This window comes from Macaca mulatta, chromosome 1 (genome assembly GCF_049350105.2).
Source record: "Macaca mulatta isolate MMU2019108-1 chromosome 1, T2T-MMU8v2.0, whole genome shotgun sequence".
In the NCBI taxonomy this organism is placed as follows: domain Eukaryota; kingdom Metazoa; phylum Chordata; class Mammalia; order Primates; family Cercopithecidae; genus Macaca; species Macaca mulatta.
This window is the reverse complement of record NC_133406.1, coordinates 188,171,296-188,193,767: the sequence shown is the minus strand read 5'-3', so window position 1 is coordinate 188,193,767 and position 22,472 is coordinate 188,171,296. Positions and strand designations below refer to the sequence as shown.

At 37.2% G+C, this 22,472-nt stretch overlaps 1 protein-coding gene across 25 annotated transcripts in view; it reads right to left on the bottom strand.

Annotated features, from left to right (window-relative positions):
* Nucleotides 1-22,472, bottom strand: part of TUT4 (terminal uridylyl transferase 4) — a 130,932-nt gene that overhangs the window by 38,475 nt on the left and 69,985 nt on the right. For 16 of the 25 annotated variants that reach the window (XM_077956901.1, XM_077956879.1, XM_077956937.1 and 13 more), the window contains 8 exons: nt 20,399-20,518; nt 19,996-20,208; nt 16,273-16,447; nt 12,999-13,702; nt 9,921-10,071; nt 6,177-6,263; nt 3,073-3,176; nt 33-90 (listed from right to left, as the gene is read on the bottom strand). In XM_077956901.1, coding sequence (XP_077813027.1) covers nt 33-90; nt 3,073-3,176; nt 6,177-6,263; nt 9,921-10,071; nt 12,999-13,702; nt 16,273-16,447; nt 19,996-20,208; nt 20,399-20,518 — 1,612 coding nt within the window. The remainder of the gene's footprint in view (nt 1-32; nt 91-3,072; nt 3,177-6,176; nt 6,264-9,920; nt 10,072-12,998; nt 13,703-16,272; nt 16,448-19,995; nt 20,209-20,398; nt 20,519-22,472) is intronic. The other 9 variants (XM_077957000.1, XM_077956990.1, XM_077957003.1 and 6 more) reach the window with 3 other exon arrangements.

Genomic DNA, 22,472 nt, shown 5'->3' with positions numbered 1-22,472 from the left:
ATTCTTTTGTTTTAAAGATTTAAAATTCATACCTGGATGTCTCTTAAGAATTTTTGCCAAATTTTCAATTATTTCCTTACAATTTAATTTCTAAAAAACAAACCAAATAAATAATAGTTTGACTCAATTTCACCTTGTGCAAATTCTACTTTAATCTAGGCATTTAATAGTAGCACTTAAAATTTCCAGCCATAAAGTCCTATAATAACATTGCTACTCCAAGTAAGTGATTCATAGACCTACAATATCAGCATAATCTGGAAACTTCATAAAAATGCAGAATCTGAGGACCCTCCCCAGTCTACTAAATCATAATCTGCATTTTAACAGAATCTCAAGGTAATTCACATGCAGATTAAAGTCTGAGAAGCACAAAGACAGGAGAAGAATACGGTTTTCAAAAAGTGAATAAACAACTACAGCTGAGTTTGGCGAGGGCAAAACAATATAGCGATAAAGGACATAGGCTCTGAATTGAGACAAACTTGGATTCAAATCTTAAACTAAGTATTGATTAGCTGTGTGACTGACCAAATGTTTAACCTCTCTGAGCATCACATTACTATTCTATAAAATCAAGACAATCAGAAACTCCTGTCCTGCAAAGCTGTTGGGAGGATTACATGAGATTATGTATGTAAAGCACTCAGCAGAATGCCTGGCACAAAATAAGCCTTTAAATCTGTGAGTTATTTATTATTATTATGTTGATGTGGAAAAGAAAGATACTCCTATTTCTCACCAGCACCTATTTCTCCAAGGAAATTCTTACCTCTGTAAATGTAAATGTGTTACAGTTGTAAAAACCAGAGACAGCAGATTTGGTATGGTAATGATAATCATAATACATAATGATTATGGCATTAAAAATTAACTGGAAATAGCTGAAGGGTATAAACATCAATCCCAAGAGTTATAAAGTAACTTCCATTTTTCCAACATGTTCTTTTTAGCTACATGAGAGCAGGAGCCATTGCAGCTAAACCAAAGGATTTCAAAGACACCATTAGTTACTAATTCACATATGATAAAATTAACAAAGGAGGTAATTTTTCTCTTTATTATTAAAGAATACAATTATGCTAAATCTTAAAAGTTTCAATTATGGCTCATCTGAAAGAAAATGATTTATTATTTTCATGGTTTCAACTTCCCAGTAGGAATGGCACATATTATATATAATATACAAACCCTTAGTGATTAGAAGTTTAATTAATAAGTTTTACATAGAAGATATCTAAACTCTAACCTCTTTCCTGGGTAAAAAAATCATTTCCTATTCCCTCAATTTTACTCTTCAGAATGGAGAAGGGCAGCCACTTTCCAAGGAGGTGGCTCTAAGCAGAATTTAGTAAAGGAGAACAAATAAAATACTTGCAACTTTTCAGTTTCTTTATAAAACAAGATGTTAAGACACCAGAAGCAACCTCTTATGGCCAGAAATAAGTCATCACTGCCATCTTTACTCCGGGTCTAACAATTTCAAAACCACCTTTCGAAAGAATGATTTTAGAAAAGCACACTATTCTGCTGAATTCTTTTATAATGTAACAGAGGCGATACTGACACCACTACAGATGCCAGAAGCTGGGCCTCACCCCAATCTCGCAAGCAGTCCCTCATTTTAAAACATAAATACCAATAGCTAGGCTGGTAAAGGACTGAACATCTGCAAGGATACCCTCCTTTGCTAGTTGCCGTTGAGAAGGCCTGGGACACTTCTTCCCTGTCCAATCAGTCCTTTTCTTCCCTGGAGCTTGGACAATCTCCTTCCCACTATTAAGGCCTGGTATACAAAAAAGGAAAGTGTAAGTACCCACTCTCACTGCTGAAATTGCACTTGGGGAAGGTCTGCTCCTGGCATCTCACGGTGGAACTCAGAAAGCTATCAGTTTCAGAAAGCAGTGGTTAGGTTCTACAGTACTATTAGTACTATATTTCAGCTACATTATGGGTTAAAAAAATTACAGAGAGGCAGTGAGATACAACGGAAAGAGCATGAACTCTGGAGTCAGACAGACCTGGGTTACGAATCCCGGCTCCAAGAATTACTAGCTGTGTGAACTTGGACAAGTCAGTTTATCTTTCAAAGCCTCAGTTTCCTCATCTGTAAAATGGGGGAAATAATACCTACCTCGAAGGTGGTTGTAAGAATGAAATGAGATAATGTATGTAAAAGTGTATACTGGGAACTCAATAAATGTTAGTTCTCCTCCCCGCCCAAAATGAGTTTCTAAAAGCTATCTTGGCATTTTATTTATTTATTTATTATTTTTTTGAGACGGAGTCTCACTCTGTCGCCAGGCTAGAGTGCAGTGGTGCGACCTCAGCTCACTGCAACCTCTGCCTCCCGGGTTCAAGCGATTCTCCTGCCTCAGCCTCCGAGTAGCTGGGACTACAGGCGTGTGCCACCATGCCCAGCTAATTTTTTTATTTTTCATAGAGACGGGGTTTCACCATGTTGGCCAAGAGTTTCTCAATCTCTTGACCTCATGACCTGCCCGCCTCGGCCTCCCAAAGTGCTGGGATTAAAGGCGTGAGCCACTGTGCCCAGCCCTTAGCATATCATTTATAACATTGCTTCTATGGAAAAAATTTTATGTGAGTGGCCAAAAATTATAACTAACTTTTAGAACAAAACCAATTATAAATTAGATGACCACCTGTATTTACTACCTGTAGTAATACAAAGACGTCATCTAATGAAAGAGATATGAGAAGACAAAGTATGAAGATCAATGTTCACTACGAAACTGAAACATCAGCTTCTCATTGGTTCTAGTGAAAAAATTCCAACTTTGTGGTATATTAACTTTTTCCGAAAATTCATTACAAATCACTTGTAACTCTCAGTCATGTGGTTTTTGTATCATAAAATTACTGAAACACTTTTAAGATTTCAATGTCTTCTAAATTGAAAATGCTATTGTTTTCATATTTCAAACATTTATTTTGCTAATATATTTATACAAAGAGTGATACCACATTTTTATCACTATCACGTACAAAAATAAAAATAGAATCGTCATTGGGAGAAAATAAACTTACATAACGCTTTCCAAACACTCTTACCTCTGCATTTTCATGGCCTTCCAGGGTCATACAAATATCCAGATCACTATCACGAAATCCAAATCCATTCTTAGAAGAGCCAAATAAGCACAATCTTGCCTTTTCTAAGCAAAGGAAAACAAAGTCCAAAGTCTTATTATTAGCAGAGAGGAGGAGTCTTCTATTATCTACTAATGACCTAATACAACATACTCTCGTCGTTTTCTATGATTTAAGTTACTTATCACTGGAAGAAATACTGAGAAATTCCAAAATATCTTGAGCTCAAGCTTTTGTCCAAGTTCCCATACCCATGTACCCAACTGCTTTTTCCAATTTTCCACAGACATCATAAATTCAACATCTGAACTATCAACTTCACCCCAAATCTATTATTATTTCTATTATCACTGTTCTTAGCAAATAGTATCATCATGCACTCAGTTGCCCACATCAGAAATACAGGTGCAATACTTAGTATCTCTCTCTCAGTGTCCACGTCCAAACAATCATTGAGACTTTTAGCTTTTTCTGACTTATGTAATAAATCCATCTGCTTTTATACATTCTCAACATCACTACCAATAGTTAAGATCAATATTTGAGGACTGCCCTCTTAAAGATAAATTAGTTCTTTCAAAGCACAGTTCATGTAGGTTTACAAACATCACCTTAGTATATGATTCTCTTCCAAAAATGAGTAATTATAGTCCACTTGATATAAATTATGATAGGGTTACCCCTCAGACTCAGTATCATCTAATAACAGCTACCATTTCAAATAAGCTATGGTTTAACAGAGTTGGATTTTTCTTCCTATTACTTTTTTTCTTTTTTAAGAGATAGGGTCTTGCTATGTTGCACTGGCTATAGCATGCTGGCTATTCTTAACAGGCACAATCATTATACACTACAGCCTCGAACCCCTCGCCTCAAGCAATACTCCCACCTCAACCTCCCAAGTGGCTGGGATAACACGTGTGTGCCACTGGGCCTGGCTCTTCCTATTAATTCTAAAGTAGACTACACATTTAGATAGGACATTTATACTTTCAAAACTTCATACCCCCATCCAGTTCTGATGCTCTACTTGAAATTTCAATGATAGCTGAGAGGCAAAAAAGAAACTATACTCATCAACAAATAAAAATGAGCATGAGTTTTATATAATAGAGACTTAGATTTGGTCAACACTTTATATACTCCTATAATCCCAGTGTTTCAGGAAGCCAAGGTAGGAGGATCACTTGCGGTCAGGAGTTTGAGACCAGCCTGGGCAACATGGTGAGACTTTGTCTTTACAAAAAAATTTTAAAGTGAAAAAGAAGGCAGGGTGCAGTGGCTCATGCCTGTAATCCTAGAATTCTGGGAAGCTGAGGTAGGTGGATCACTTGAGTTCAGGAGTTCGAGACCTGCTTGGAAAACATGGTAAGACACCATCTCTACAAAAAATAATCTGCTGGGTGTGGTGGCGTGTACCTGTGGTCCCAGCTACTCAGGAGACTAAGGTAGGAGGATCACTTGAACCTCAGAGGTCAAGGCTGAACCCTAATGACATGATCGCACCACTGCAGTTGAGCCCGGGTGACAGAGCAATATCCTATTTCATATATATATATGCATGTATTCTTTTTTTTCTTTTTGAGATGAAGTTTCGCTCTTGTTGCCCAGGCTGAAGTGCAAAGCCATGATCTTGGCTCACTGCAACCTCTGCCTCCCAGGTTCAAGTGATTCTCCTGCCTTGGCGGAGTAGCTGGGACTACAGACATGTGCCACCACACCCAGCAAATTTTTGTATTTTTAGTAGAGACAGGTTTCACCATGTTGGCCAGGCTCGTTTGAAACTCCTGACCTCAGGTGATCCACCTGCCTCAGCCTCCCAAAGTGCTGGGATTATAGGCGTAAGCCACTGCACCTGGCCAAAAAAAATTTTTTTAATAAAAAGTAAATTAGCCAAGCACGGTGGCACACACCTGTAGTTCTAACGATTTGGGAGGCTAAGGCAGGAGGATTGCTTGAGCCCGGCAGTTTGAGGCTGCAGTGAGCTATGATCATGCCACTGCACTCCAGTCTGGACAACAGAGTGAGACCCTGTCTCTAAAAAACAATAATGATAATATAATTTTTTAATTAAAAAATACTTTGTTTTCAAATACTTTTAAATGCAATATATAGCACATAACAGGTCATCTTGTAAAAGTACAAATTCATTCTGATTGTAAGTCAACTTTTATCCTTTTCTAAAATATTTAGTCACAAAAATCTTGATTCTTCATCCCCATGCCCAAAACTTACTCTTCCTGCTCTCTCTGCCTCTGTTATATAGGACCACCCACTGTTACTGTTATAGCAAAAACCTTGAAACCATCCTTGATTTCTTTCTTTCTCTCATGCCTCACATTTTCCATCAGCAAATCCTGTTGGTTCTACCATCAAAATATATCCCAAATCTGACCACTTCTCATCTACTCTGGACTCACACAGCAGCCTCCTAAATGTTCTACTTGCTTCTAGTCTTATAGCCCAGCAACCCATTCTCTCAGATCATGTCATTAATTAACTAAAAATCCTCTAAAAGATTCTCATTAGGTACTCAAAATAAAATCCAAAGTCTTTCTACCAACCTCCATAAGGCACTAATGACTTAATTCCTAGACCACCTCTCTGACCTCTTCTATACATTACAATCTACCTTTAGTACTCCACTCCAGCCACACTTACTTCCTGGCTACTCCTCAAATACGCCAGACATAATCTAGTCTTGTTCCATCAACATGTTTTCTCCTTGGATATTTATATAACTTGCTCCTTCATGTTATTCAGGATTCTGCTCAAATGCTACCTTATGAGAGAGGCCTATCATAACACCCCATCACTTCTTTTATCTCCTACACATTTAACAGCATGTATTATTTGCTGATATAATATTATATATTTATTAGTCAACTGTTTGTCTCCCCATTTGAAACATAAGCTTCATGAGGTTTCATCTCTTTTATTAGAATTGTATTCCCAGCAACTAGAATAGTACTTAACACATAACATTCAATAAACATTTTTAAATAAATGAAACTCAAGACATGACTACAGCAAAAATGCAATAAATTTTTTAGCCTATGACATACCATCATATTCTTTTTGAATAAACTTTTCCAAGCCAATTAAAATTTGCTCCCTGTTGTGTTGTTCAGAACAAGGTGGCGATAACTCATCTGGGTTTACAAAAAGAAGAAAAAAGGAAAAAGAAAAGTAAGGAAAACGGAATCTGAACACATGTTCAAGTTTTTACCCTAAAAATTTTACTTACAGTTTGTTCATTATTTGTTGACTTCTCTGACTTTAAAACCAGAAATGTTACTGGGGAAGGGTCTGGGAGATAGAAGGAAAAAAACTGTTTTTCTGTTTTAGCAACCCAAGGGAAGAAATGAAACAGAAAAATAATTTTTAAGATATATATATATATATATGAACATTTCACATGATCATTTTCTGTATATCTACAAACCTATTTACTTCTTCACTCTCCCTCATATCCATGCTTATTTTCCCATCTGTTAAGATCTGTATTCATATTGCTACACTAGGCATCTGGCCCATTCAAATTTAACAGCTCCCTCAAATGCCTGGTCAAAATTTCTATCTTCCCTATAAACTGTTCTGCCTAACCACAGCCTTCAATGCTCTCTCCTTAGTTTCACTTCTTTAGTTCTTCAAACTGTGTGCCACAGTCTAGTACCTGATTTATTTTGTTCTTTTGGTTTTCTATTTATTTCATTTATATTCATCTTATTTTTCCAAGTAAGTCCATATATTTCTTGAGAACAAAGTCTTTTTTTCCCTATCTCATCCAGACTTATCCCCAAAAGTTAATACAGTAACAGGAACAAAGCAGTAATTTATTAAGAATTTGTTATAATGAATTAAACTAACATTCAGCTTTTTAAAAATAAATGCAGTTATCAGTGCTTACAGAAGAAGGGGAGTTAAATAGATGAAATTCATGTAATTTGTTAATTTGTTTTTAGGGCAGTGAAACTATTCTGTATGACACTCTAATGGTGGATACACGACACAGTGCACTTGTCAAAACCCACAGAATTTTGCAGCACAAAGAGTCAGCCTTAATGTATGCAATTTAAAAAAAATCATCTAGGAGGTTGGGGATCTCAGGATGTAATGCAGACTGTGACAAAATAATCTAACTGTATTATAAATGTACGAAACAACTTCACATGAGGGAGTGGGGGGAAAGGTGCTGACCTAAGTAAATTTGAAAATGAGTGGAATCAATAAGACTAAGAAACAACACATAAGCACTGTACTCTAATAAAGTTGTTTCCCACAGGGGTACTGATTAACAGTTCCGATACTGCTATATATATGTACTAAAATGGAACAACTTTAAAAATGAATAATAGATGGTAGGAAACAGGTTTCTCACTGCTGGAGTGGGAGTTTACATATACGCGTGGCTAAAACGAGCCATGTGGTAATGGGTTAGAGATGCATATACCATTACGAAATCATGTTTGGTTTAATACAGATAAGATGGCTACATATAGGCTGTGCGTGGTGGCTCACGCCTGTAATCCCAGCACTCTGGGAAGCCGAGGAGGGTGGACCACGAGGTCAAGAGATCAAAACCATCCTGTCTAACATAGTGAAACCCCATCTCTACTAAAAATACAAAAAATTAGCCGGGTGTGGTGGCGGATGCCTGTAGTACCAGCTACTCGGGAGGCTGAGGCAGGAGAATGGTGTGAACCCGGCAGGAAGAGTTTGCAGTGAGCTGAGATTGCGCCACTGCACTCCAGCCTGGGCGACAGGGTGAGACTCTGTCTCAAAAAAAAAGACGGCTACATACAGAAATATTTATAGTAAGTTTATACACATAGGTTAGTATGCACACACACATTTTCTTGCTCTGAGATGGCCTCGAAGCAACAACAGCCCAGTAACAGCAAGCACACCTAGTGTTTAGGTCTTAGTTTCTAATATCATTCTCCAATAAAAGGAACCACTGCTCCTTGGACAAATGCCTAATTCTAGGAGTAGGGCACAAAATATACATGAAGTGCCAGGAGTATCTTATAGTGCCAGAAAATATGAAAGTGTTAAAACTCAAACAAACAAAAAAACCACACACTGATGGATATATATAAAAGGGACCAGGAAGACAAGTAAAACAGCTCCCAATGGCCAAAGCTGGAAAAATTTGAACAAAAGAAAATTATATTCCATTATAACCCAAAGTATCAAATATCTATGAGCCCACATTGAGATAACTAAGTAAATAAGTAAAAATAAATGTAAATTGTATCTTAATAAAGATGCTAAAAAAACATGTGCCATGACCCAGCCATTCTAAGTATTTAGCCAAGATAAACGAAAGCGTTATGTCCATACCCAGACCCACAGAGCCAAAATTTTGAAATGAGACAAATATTTATCAACAGGTGAATGGATAAACAAATTGTGGTATAGCCATACAATGGAACACTACTCAGATACAAGAAGAAATTAACCACTGATACACAACATAAATGAATCTCAAAGTAATTATACTGAGCAAAAAAAGCCAGACAAAAAAATACATTCTGTATAATTCCACTTATACAGAACTCTAGAAAATGCAAACTATCTATAGTGACAAAAGCAGAAAAGTAGTTGCCTGGTGGGAAGTGGAAATGAGGAAGAAGGGAGAGATTACAATGAAGCACTAAATGTTATAACCAGAAATTTTATCTTACCTGGACACAGGAAGTAATTCATAAATGTCTGCTGAGTAAAGGTGACTACCAGGTACTCTGTAAACGTTCGCTGAATAAAGGCATGCAAGGCTTTCCCAAAAATATCTTTATAGCCTTATCTCTCTCTATTGCCTTTCTTATACCCTACCAAATCAAAGGCAATTATTCCCCCAAACAAACTATGCACTTTATGCTTTTTTTTTTTTTGAGACGGAGTCTCACTCTGTTGCCCAGGCTGGAGTACTGTGGCACAATCTTGGCTCACCACAACCTCTGCCTCCCAGGTTCAAGCGATTCTCCTACCTCAGATTCCCGAGTAACTGGGACTACAGGCACCCGCCACCATGCCCGGCTAATTTTTATATTTTTAGTAGAGACAGGGTTTCACCATGTTGGCCAGGCTGGTCTCGAACTCCTGATCTCATGATCCACCTGCCTCGGCCTCCCAAAGTGCTGGGATTACAGGTGTGGGCCACTGTGCCCAGTCACTCTATGCTTTTATGAATAATCTCTGACGTTTAAAAATGCAACTCAATCCATCTCAAATACCACATCATTAATCCTGATTCCTCTAATCCACCCCAGAAAAAATTGTGTTTACACGGCGTTTCGTTTACCACTACTATAGCACGTAACACATTCTATCTCCAATTATGGTAATTTACATAAATGCCATATTAATCCATCTAGAGCAGTTTTATCCAAGAATGTTGCAATGATGAAAATGTTCTCTATCAATGCTATCCAGTGCAGCAGCCACTAGCCCCATATAGCTACTGAGTACTTGAGATATGTCTAGTATAAAACTGAAGAACTTGGTTTTAACTTAATTTTAATTGATTTAAATTTAAAAGCCACATAGGCTAGAAGCTACCAAGTTAGACAGTTCATATCCATATTCTAAGTTCCTTAAAAGCAATATATATGGACTCTCGATTTCCCTTGGCATTTACCACGATGCCCTGCACATAGTAGTCATTTAGTATATATGTGTGCTTGGGTATCTATTCAAACACCTCCAGCAAAACAAAATGAAAACAAACTTTTTAAATCAGAAAATTAATATTTAATATCTAAGAAGGAATCTAGTCCCAATAGCTGTAGTAATGAAAGACTTACCAAAACATCTTTTACATACTAAATCGAGTATTTCCCGAAATCGGTTTGTCATCGGTGGTAGAGGTTTTAGATCAATTTTCCTAAAATCCTCTGGGCAATCATTCTTTGAATGGCCATCCTTTTTGCAGATGCTGCATACTATCGTTGGTGGCTACACGAAGATAAAAAGAAATCTAATTTAATAAACTTTTGAGGGACTTCATCACTTATGAAGTCAATTCAAAAAGAATCTTTTATGTAACTCAGTTTTGATAACCTGTGCTTCCAGGAGGTAATTTTTTTAAAAACATGTTGTTAAAACGCAGTATTAGCTACAAAAAACTTTTTTGAGTCAACCACTTTTTCTTCCCCAGTAAAATTATATCAAGGATTAAATTTACCTGAAAATAAAAGATACAGAAAATGCCAGAAGATGCAGAAGGTATGAGTTCATTCAAACAGCTCCCAAAGGAAAACATATGCATTATATTTTTAACTTACTGAGATCTAACAAAATAGGTTATAAAGAAATTTTAAGGTGCACCTTTCATTTCACTCCAAACATTTTCTATTTTCTGAACCAATCACAGAACCCTCCACTTAGTTGGTTCAATTTATTACATTAGTTGCTCAAGAGACCAAACCACAGACTGAACACTAAAAATAAATTAGCTTCATACGAAGAGTAACTTATTCAACAGCCACACAAAATGAACTCCAAACCCTCATAACCATTTTAATGTATTTCAATGGACACCAAACAGGTGGTTAAAACACAAAAATTTATGCCAACTCGATGAAACAAACACATATGTTTAAGAAACACCAATACTCTTTTCTTTATTGTAATATGCCTAGATCCTAAAGTGTCTTTCTCCAGTGTTAGCCTGGTCATAAATTCTGATACAAATTATATAAGGAAATCTCTCTTTGTAAGAATAATGCACTGTGGGCTAATTAACAGTACTACAAGAATCTCTACCAGCTTTTCAAAGCTTTTTCTTTAAAAAATGACATATTTAGGCAGGAAACTCTTTAAATAGTAAAAATGAAAACTGGAGAAACAGTACTTACCCTAAGTTTCCAGGAAAAAAAGTATAAAGGATAAGACACGTAAACTGAAGTTATATAATTAAGTTTTCTAAAAACCTGCAATTTATTTGATGCTTTCAATAGTCCATGTGCTCTAAATACTGCAACCGAGATAAAATGTGGATGTATATTTATATAGACTGAAGAAATACTGCTTATCCGGAGGGGGAAATGGGGAGGTGCTGGTCAAAGGGTACAAAGTTTCATTTATGCAAAATAAGTAAGTTCTGGAGATCTGCACAAAGTAGGGCCTAAGATTAATAATACTGTATTATATTCTTAAATTTGCTAATAAGGTACCTCTTAAGTTCTCTAACTACAAAAGGAAAAAAAGAGGAGGGTACTTTTGGAGCTGATGGATGGAGAGGTTTTCTGTGGCATTGACAGTGATAATAATATATATATACTTAAGTTCAAACACATCCAGTTGTAGACATTAAATATCTATAGCTTTTTAAATGCTAGTCATACCTTAATAAAGCAGATTTTTAAAAAAAGGCAATACTATTTAATAATTAGGTTAAACACCTTCAAGCTTGTCAATAATTACTGATAAAACAATAAGCCTGGATAAGGCTAGATGACTTTCCTTTTTTTTTTTTTTAATATTCTACTTGGCTTATGCATTATCTGTATAATCATTTTTTCACATGGATAATGATAATGATATTTCAATTCTGTGCAATGCACTTGAAGTAATGTGACTCGGTTAAAACTTTATTTTATTTGCAAAGCAGTTATCGCTTACTTCCTGTTCAATAGGTTTTTTCCTATGATTTTAAATGATTTCCTTTATGAGTTAAAGTTTAGACTATCTGGCCAGCTGGAGTAGCTCACATCTATAATCCCAGCACTTTGGGAGGCCAAGGCAGGCGGACCGCTTTAGCTCACGAGTTCAAGAACAGCCTGAGCAATATGGCGAAACCCCGTCTCTACAAAAAAATACAAAAATTAGCCAGACATGGTGGTGTGTGCCTGTAGTCCCAGCTACTCAGGAGGCTGAGGTGGGAGAATGGCTTGAGCCCAGGAGGCGGATTGCACCACTGCATTTCAGCCTGGGTGACAGAGCCAGACCTTGTCTCAAAATAATAATAAGTTCATACTATCTTACTTCAAAAGTAGGAAAGTTTGGATTCCTGTAATTCATACAGGATAAGCTGAAATCCAGAGGCTCAGTAGCAGAAACAGAAACTGGATTCTTCATTTTTTTGACTACTAATCTTAGTTTCCCTCAACTACCATTAGTATGCCTATATTTCCCCCCGTCTAAAAATATCTCCCCAGCACTTTGGGAGGCCGAGACAGGCGGATCACGAGGTCAGGAGATCGAGGCCATCCTGGCGAACATGGTGAAACCCCGTCTCTACTAAAAAATACAAAAAACTAGCCAGGCAAGGTGGTGGGCGCCTGTAGTACCAGCTACTCGGGAGGCTGAGGCAGGAGAATGGCATAAACCCGGGAGGCGGAGCTTGCAGTGAGCTGAGATCCGGCCACTGCACTCCAGCCTGGGCGACAGAGCAACACTCCGTCTCCAAAAAAAAAAAAAAAAAAAAAAAAAAAAATATATATATATATATATAAATCTTTAAAGTAGAATACTTTTAGAATTTACAAATCTTGTATTTTTGGGGGAAGAAAAATTTTATGTGTAAAAATAAGCTTGAATGTGGCTTTTGTTATGGAAAAAAGAAAAAATACAAAATAAGCAACTTTTAAAATGCATGCTGCCTTTGCTAAGATTTTCATGAAATATCAGATGAATCCTTTCATATACGAGAAAGTAAAGGAAACAACTGGTAATACAATGCTGAAACCTTTTGAGGCTTTACATACAGTATTTAAAGGAAACTACATGAAAAACACAACATGTAAAATACATACCAAAGTATCATTCCAAAACAACAGTCACCACTATATAAGCTATTTTTACATTTCTAATTCTAAAAAATATACATAGTCACACAACCACCACAAAATCTTATAGATCGTTTACAAACTGTATCCTACCTTGCCAGAGGTTAAAATAAATTTATCAAACACATAATATAATTCCTGGGTGGGGAGGTTATCATCATCATTAAGGTCAGAAGCATCTTCTGTAGCTTTGCAGTTGCAAGAGGTAGCAGATGTGTCGGTGCACACACTCTGATGTGAACTCTCCGTTTCTAAATTTGACCTGCAGTCTGTTCCAGTAGATTTATCTGGGTCAGGCGACTTAGACAAATCAATGCAATTACATTGGCTGAGCTCTTTTTTTAAACAAGTTTCTGAAGGCGCTAAATCATCTTGTTTCTTAACTAATTTTGGCTCCAATTCACTGCTATTGCTGGTAGAAAGAGATGAAGAGTCCTGTCCGTGGTCAGCAAAATCTAGTTCATTTACCAACAAATTGTTGTTGTCAATAATACATTTCTGTGATGTACATTCCAATTCATCATATTTAACAGGTTGCTCTCTTTCTGCATTTATTTTTTCTGTAGTTTCCCCAAGCAGAATACAGCCGTTATTTGCCATACTGTTAGACTTGACTGGTTTCTTATTGCTTATTTTCCCCTTCTCTCTTTTCTTGAAGTCCACTGTAGACTTATTTCCACCCTTCATCTGAGGACAGGCAAAATATCGATAAGCTGCCCTAAATCTCTCCACAACATATTCGTAAACCAGCTGGCTATTTAAGCTCCGTGCAACATTCCTCTTGACTGAAAATGGATCTAGCAAAAGAGAAAATGGTAAATAGTTAAGTCTCTACTACCAAACTACATTTTCAAGCTCATACAAGTAGATCTTAACTGATACATTGTCAGGAGAATACATTTTCGCAAGGGGTTTTTCTAAGCTAGAGTCCCAATGAAAGTTCCTGAAAATGGGAGGAAATACAATTGCAACATTTTTTTTCTTCCTTTCTCTCATAAAATAAAAAGCTAAAAGGAAAAATAAACAAGACTAATAATAAGGTAACTAATAACGGGATGGCTGAGAAGGCCAACTCAGTAATTAGTTTCAATGATGAAACTGTGGAAAAAGGAGTTATGCTGAAATACTTCCCTCTACCCTGTCACTGAATAAAAATTTTCAAGCTTCAGGACCTATTAGTGATTTTCATCTTGCTATAGTATTGGTTTTTTTTCTTTTCTTTTAAGATGGAGTCTTGCTCTGTCCCCCAAGCTGGAGTACAGTGCTACGATCTCAGCTCACTGCAACCTCTGCCTCCCAGGTTAAAGCGATTCTCCTGACTCAGCCTCCCGAGTAGCTAGGACTACAGGCGCATGCTACCACGTCCAGCTAATTCTTGTATTTTTAGTAGAGATGGAGTTTCACCATGTTGGCCAGGCTGGTCTTGAACTCCTGATCTCAGGTGATCCGCCTGCTTCAGCCTCCCAAAGTGCTGGGATTACAGGCGTGAGCCACTGCGGCCGGCTCACAGTGTTCTTTAATATAATATAGTTATATGCTCTTTGCAATTTAAACAAGTAAAACAAACCTAAAACTCTCAAGGCTTCAACTTGAAAAAAAAAACTGATTTTAAGATTTAACTTTAGTGAGATCAAAAGTAAAAGAAAGTAGTAGGAAGAAAGAGCAAAAAAAGCAACAGACCTAAAAAAGTAAAATTTAAACCAATATGTAAACTTTTGTCCAGTCAAAAATAATTACCCTGCAAAGTCTTGAAATAACTGCAACCTTATTATTAATAACATGACAGATTTCTGAAAATATCTGGAAGTCTTAAATATAAAAAAGCCCCAGGAAAAAAGAAGAGTGCACCAAAAAGACAATACATATGCTCTCCACTACTGAAGATCTTTTGGTATTAAGAGGCCAGGCTTCAAACTGTTAAAGTTGGGGCATCTGTTACGTTCTGCTGCTATCTAAATCCATAGGCTTTAAAAAGATTTTTCTAGTTTCTTCCTCACTTTCCAAAGAAAATGAAAAAGGGGGGGAAATAAAGAAAAAAATAGAGATAAATTATGGCTAGAAGGCTTCAGAGCTCATTTATTTACTATATATAAGAGTACAAGATGTGTATAAATGTTTGCATGTATATTTCAGAATATTTCTGGGTTGAACTCACAGTAGAGAAGGCCAGCAGGAATGAGGGAATGGAATAATGTGTAGGCTGAACAGACTAAAATGGACATAAATTCAATTTCTTATCTACAAAAGGTAAGTGAAACGCTGTGAAATTTAATTTTGATTAAGAATGGAGGAGTAGGCCGGGCGTGGTGGCTCACGCCTGTAATCCCAGCACTTTGGGAGGCCGAGGTGGGCGGATCACAAGGTCAGGAGATCAAGACCATGGTGAAACCCCGTCTCTACTAAAGATAGAAAAAATTAGCCGGGCGCAGGGGCGGGCGCCTGTAGTCCCAGCTACTCGGGAGGCTGAGGCAGGAGAATGGCGTGAACCCGGGAGGTGGAGCTTGCAGTGAGCCGAGATTGCGCCACTGCACTCCAGCCTGGGCGACAGAGCGAGACTCCGTCTCAAAAAAAAAAAAAAAAAAAAAGAATGGAGGAGCCACTCTATTGTTTTCTGTATCTCCAAAGATCTTAATGGTCTTGGGATCTGATATGAAACTTTGTCAACATCAATTTTTATTTTTCTCCTTTAGCGAAGCCACATTTCTCAGGTGAGGTACTTTAGAAGACAATGAAAACTTTCTCATAATCTTATGACACAAATTTATTCAAAAAGATCTTATAGTATTTCTAACATATTTTTCTGTATTTCTGCAAGTTTGCACAAAGTTTTCAAAATTTAAAAAAATGCTAATTACTGACCTTAACCATATATAGCAGAAACCTTTAAATAAATACTAATTCTATAAAACTGTAACAGACTTGACAAAGAATCTAAATAAATAATGGAAGCCACACACAGTGGCTCAATGCCTATAATCCTAGCACTTTGGGAGGCCAATGCAGGAGGATCACTTGGGGCCAAGAGTTCCAGACTAGCCTGGGCAACACAGTGAGACCCCCATCTCCACAAAAAATAAAAAAATTAGCAGGGCATGGTAGCACAAGCCTATAGTCCTAGCTACTCAGGAGGCTGAGGATCCCTTCAGCCCAGGAGTTTGAGGTTACAATAAGCCATGATCCTATTACTGCACTCCTGCCTGGGGGACAGGGCAAGACCCTGTCTCTAAAAAAATTAAAAATAAAGAATGACAATCTAGTGACATATATATAATGCTACAAAGCCAAAGGATTATTTATTAACACTGAATTAGATAATGAGTAGCACATAAAAAATATTCTCCAAGTGAAATACAACATATCATCTCACCTTCAATGGCTATTCGCCTTTTAGGCCAGTTTTTATTTTCTCTTGTTAAAATATCTCGTATCCGTACACATATGACATATTCCTCCAAAGCAAAATCCAGTGTGTAAAATTTCAGCAGCTCTAACCATAACTGTCCCAAGGATACCCGATTTGGTGTTTCCAATGTTAAAGGAGACTGGAAAAGAAAAAATACTTTCCATTTAAGCTTAACAAAACTATAAAATCAACAAATTTTCAGTTAGAGAAGACCTTGGAGATCACGTTTTCAAAAACTGAGGCATGAAGGAACAATCTGCCAAAAAGCAGTCAGTTTGAAGCAAAGCTGGGAACAAAGTCCCAGTTTACTGACTCCTAGAAATTCTGCATTCTTTCCACTGAACCAGTGATTCTCAACCTTGGCTGCACATTAGAATCATATGGGGAGCAGTAAAATACACTAACACCTGAATTCTGCACCACCCCCACCTTCTACACCCCTCCCAATATTCTGATTTAACTGACTAGGCTATCAGCCCAGGAAATGGCATTTTTAAAGCTCCCTAAAGTAATTTTCATGTGCAGCCAAAGCTGCAAACCACTGCATAACTACTACAACTCCTTTTTCCAATAATTCCTTTTAAAATATAAGTAAATGCCCCGGCTTTCAAAAAAACTAATTCCTTCATTCAGCAAACATTTCTTTAGAACCTCCTATGTCCCTGACATTGTTGGGAATGTCATAAAATAATGAAAGCTCACACTTATACATAAGGTTTACCATGTACCATTCACTCTTCTAAAAGCTGCACATATGTTAACAATTAATTCTAACTATTCCATGAAATGGATACTATTCCATGAAATGGATTTGACTCAAGACCGCCTGGCTACTGGGTCCATGCGGTGAATCACTATACTATACTGCCACTTAAATAAGGTCCTACTTCATAGACTATTAGGAGGGGAGAGACAATTTAACAATTATATAGTAAAGGCTACATGCTAAGATGGGCCTCTAAATCAGGGGAATCATAACAGAAGAGGTAACACCTGAATTCCAAAGAATTAGATGAAACCTGGCTAAAAGCAACCACTAGGCAGCATAAACACATGAAATAATCATTCTCACATTCAATTCTACAACTATTCATTGAGTGCCTACTATGTGCAAGGCAGTGTTCTAGGCACTTGGGATATGTCTTTGGGGGAAAAAAACCCAAAGATTCTCGCCTTCATGGAGCTTACTTTCTATGGAAAGACAACAAACATATTTAATAAGTAAATTACATAGTAATTTAAAAGATAAGTACTACAGAAAAAAGAGAGTTGAGTACGCTAAAAAGGATGGGAGTGTGGAAGCAGGAGAAGGTTACAGTGTTTAATAGAGTAGTCAGGATAAGACTTATTGAGAAGGTATGTTTTAAGAAGAGGGAAAAGTGCTAAAGGAATGGGAAACAGGGCAAACAAACAAACAATGAGACCAGTTTTAAAAAGAAAACCGGCCGGGCGCGGTGGCTCAAGCCTGTAATCCCAGCACTTTGGGAGGCCGAGACGGGCGGATCACGAGGTCAGGAGATCGAGACCATCCTGGCTAACACCGTGAAACCCCGTCTCTACTAAAAAATACAAAAAACTAGCCGGGCGAGGTGGCGGGCGCCTGTAGTCCCAGCTACTCGGGAGGCTGAGGCAGGAGAATGGCGTAAACCTGGGAGGCGGAGCTTGCAGTGAGCTGAGATCCGGCCACTGCACTCCAGCCCGGGCGACAGAGCGAGACTCCGTCTCAAAAAAAAAAAAAAAAAAAAAAAAAGAAAACCAAGATAGAGTGACAGGAAGAGTAAAAGAAGAAAGCAAAGAGCCAGGAAGGGCTGTTTGGCTTGTTATCTAAATGAAATGAGGAACAACTCATTTGTTCCTCATTTGAGTGTGGGGAGAGGGAAGGGCATGATCTGACTTAAGTTTTAGAAGAACTGTTCTGATTGTTAAGAACAGACTATAAAAGGAAAGGGTAGACGCAGGAAAACCTGTTAGGAGGCTACAGTAGTATCCCAGGCCAGAGATGATGGTGGCTAGGACCAGGATGGTAACAGTGGAGGTAGTGAGAGGTAATCAAATTCTGGATATATATTGAAGTAGAGATGACAGGATTTCCTGACAGACTTGATATGGGGTATGAAAGAGGAGTAAAGGATGACTCCAAGGTTAACTTGAAAGGAATATCCTTTTCAGTTAATTGAGCAACTGAAAGGATGCAGTGCAAATAATTAAGATGAAAAACCTAAGTGTAAAGCAAGTTTGAGGGGAGGATCAGGAATTCAGTTTAGACACATTAACTTTAAGACATCTATTAGACATCTAAGCAGAGACAGTAAATGGGCAGTTGGTTATACAATTATGGCAGTCAGGAGAGAGGTCTGGCTGGAGATTTGAATTTGAGAGTGATCATCATACAGATAGTACTTAAAATCCACAGGATTAGTTGGGATTACCAAGGGAATGTACATACACAAGAAAAAAGGGATCATGAACTACAGCACTTCAACTTTAAGAGATTACAGAGGAAAAAAGAAACCAGCAAAGGAAACTGAGAAGGAATAACCAGCCACGGGTCTGGTGTCCTGAAAGTCAAGTGAATAAAATTTTCAGAAAGGGAAGTAATTAACTGGCAAATGTTGCTAATAAATCAAAAACGACAGAAACTGAGAAATGACCACTGGATTTAGTAATGTGGAAGTTACTGACATTGATGATACAAGTTTTGGCAAACTGATGGGGTGACATCAAAGCCTGATTAGTGTGAGTTAAGGGGAAACAGAGAAATCAAAAATAGTAAATACAGACATTTCTTAAGAAGTTTTACTGCAAAAGGGAGCAAAGGAATAGCTGGGAGGGGAAGTGCTGTCAGATTTTTCTTACAGTGGGAGAAATAAGAGCATGTTTGATTTTGTAGGGAATGAAAAATTGGTAATTTATGAGGGCATAATTGCTAGAGTGACATTCTGGAAAAGACAAGAAAGGATGAGACTGAATACACAAGTGAAGAAAATGACTTTAGATAAGAACATGGCAAGTTCCCAGCGAAGTAATAAGCCAGCACTGGCTGAGAGTATTAGTGGTTTGAGGAGAGAGTGTATAGTAGTCCACAAAAGTGGAAGAGTTGAATACAACAGGCAAGTACATCAGGAAACTACAAAAAATTCAGTATAGCTACAGCAATGATTTCAGAAATGTTCAGATTTCTGTCATAATGCCATCTGTTCACTTAGAAGACTACAAGCTTCTAGAGGACATAGTCCATGTACCTTTGGTTCTCTAGTACTCAAGATAATGGCCGGCACATAGTAAGTCCTTAATAAATGAATGCTGAATGATCAAATAAGCAGAGCTACCCTCTCTTAGAGCACAGGGGCTTTATTTCTCCACCCAATCTGGCATAAAATTCCCGTATGCTGAAGTCTGGTCAGAGCCCAACTCTTAAAGGAAATTTTCCTTGTCTAGATGAAAAATGACAGATTTATCTTGACATGATTCAAACAATACAAGTTTTCCAAAACAATGTATAAATTAATTAGAGAATCTTGGTACTGGAAAACTAAACCAGATCAACCCCTCACTTTACAGATGAGGAAAATGAGGCCAAGAGGCTTGCTCAAGGTCAATCTACAATTAAAATAGCTTCAATCGAAGGCATCACAAATTCTACAGATAGAAAAGCCAAAAAAAAAAAAAAAAAACAAAAAGGCTTACTTTGCCATGTTTTTCCTTCATGGCATTACTTTGGTTGTCTGTTTCTGTCTTCTTGGTATCATCTTTTGGTTGGTCTGCCTTAGCTTTGTTTTCCTCAGCAATTGAGTTTTTCTCAGTTGCACTACTTGAATTACATTCCCACTTCACAAACTTCTCTTCTACTATGCCCTTCAGCTGAAAGTCATCCATTCTTTTTGGGTCAAAGCCTTCAATCTATATAAAAAGGCATTCCAAATTGGTAGTGGAAAAATTATTTAAAAAAAAAAAAAAAGATGGACAAACAGACAAACCAGAATTCCAGCTTAAAATGTTTGAGCAGAGTTCTCTGCCAGAGCAAACTATATAAATACACACACATATATATATATATATATGCACATATGTATCACAAACTCATGCTTACCCAACTTCCAAGTAAGCAAGGAAGAAGAGGGGGTTTTCTCTGTTGTAGAAAAAACATCACCATTAAAGCAAAACAGTAAGAAGGGATTCCACCATCAGTTTGGGAGTCAATATAGCACAACTGCAAAATGAAGGGGAAAAAAGTACTACCATTTAGCTTTCTTAATTTTCATGATAAAAGTAGCTTGTTTTTTCCTACCCTAATCACTGTAAAAAGTTCAAATGACAATGAAAAATGTAAGAAATAACTTGAAATATCATCACTCTAAAATAATAACCATTAAAATGTTGGCGACCATTTTTTCATTCTTTTTTAAATGCATACAAAGACACATATTTTTGTTAAAAGGAATAATATTATGTGTAGTTATTTTACTGTGGACACATTTTAAAAATATTTTCTCCTTATCCTGCCTCTACTTCTACTTCAATTAACAACCTTCTATGTCTTCTTCTAGGCCTTTTTCTATACTCATATACAAATACACATACATTTCTATTTCCTATATAGGTATAGGGAGAAGTTTAAGTTCTTCAACATTATTTTACCAAAATAGTATATTATAGACATCTCTCTGTATTACTCTTCTCCCTTAACAATACATCAAGAAAGTCCCTTTAAGTCAGTTAGCACGATCTAACACATTATTTTATTTTTGAGACAGGGTCTCACTCTGTAGCCCAGGGTGGAGTGCAGTGGCATGATGACGACTCACTGCAGCCTCAACCTCCCAAGCTCAAGTGATCCTTCCATGTAGCTGGGACTACAGGCATGCACCACCATGCTCAGCTAATTTTTTTATTTTGTAGACAAATTTTTTTATTTTGTAGACTATTTGTAGACAAATTTTATTTATGTTGCCCAGGCTGGTCTCGAACCCTTGGGCTCAAATGATCTCCCCGCTCAGCCTCCCAAAGTGCTGGGTATTTATAGGCATGAGCCACCATGCCCAGCAAACACATTCTTTTAAATGCTTAAATTATAGTCTATGATATGGATGGTTACACAATAGTTCCCCCATTCAAGAACATTCACATTTTGCTCCCAGTTTTTGCCACTTCAAATAATGCTGTAATGTTCTTCCTTATACATAGGGTTTCCTAAGTATTGGTGCTTATTTCTATGAGCTGTATTCCCATGAATGTTTGTTAAATTAAAAGATTAGTGATACATTTTATCCTAAAATATATATATATATCTATATATATATATATATATTTTTTTTTTTTTTTGAGACGGAGTCTTGCTCTGTCACCCAGGCTGGAGTGCAGTGGCCGGATCTCAGCTCACTGCAAGCTCCGCCTCCCGGGTTTTACGCCATTCTCCTGCCTCAGCCTCCCGAGTAGCTGGAACTACAGGCGCCCGCCACCTCGCCCGGCTAGTTTTTTGTATTTTTTAGTAGAGATGGGGTTTCACCGTGTTAGCCGGGATCGTCTCTCGATCTCCTGACCTCGTGATCCGCCCGTCTCGGCCTCCCAAAGTGCTGGGATTACAGGCTTGAGCCACCGCGCCCGGCCATTTTATCCTAAAATATATTGTTAAGAATTGTTTTTCCAAAATCACTACAAAAATTTGTATTTTCCACCAGAAACCTAGGTGTGTTCAACCCTACGAACACTACGTATTATCTAGTGCATACACCCCTTCAAACACTAAGTATTATCACTTAAAAACTAATTTTCAATAATTTTCAATGGGATGAGAGAAGTGTAATATCTGATAGTTACTTTAATTTGCATGTCCTTGACTTTAAAGAGATTATGAAATTTGTACATGTTTACTAACCATTTGAGATTTACTCTTTTCTAAATTGCCTATTAAATATTTTGCCAGTTTTTCTATTTTCATGCAATACATCAATTTATAAGAGTTTTAATTATGGATAATAACCCTTTATGTCTGATATATGCATTTGAAAGATGTTATTTTTTTCCCAATCTACTATTTTTCTTTTGATACTATTTATGATATATTTTACCATGTAACATTTTTTAATTTTTGCTATGCTTTAGTTTAAATATGCTTATTTCAGACACTCAGCCCTCCATATCAATGGGTTCTGCATCTACAGATT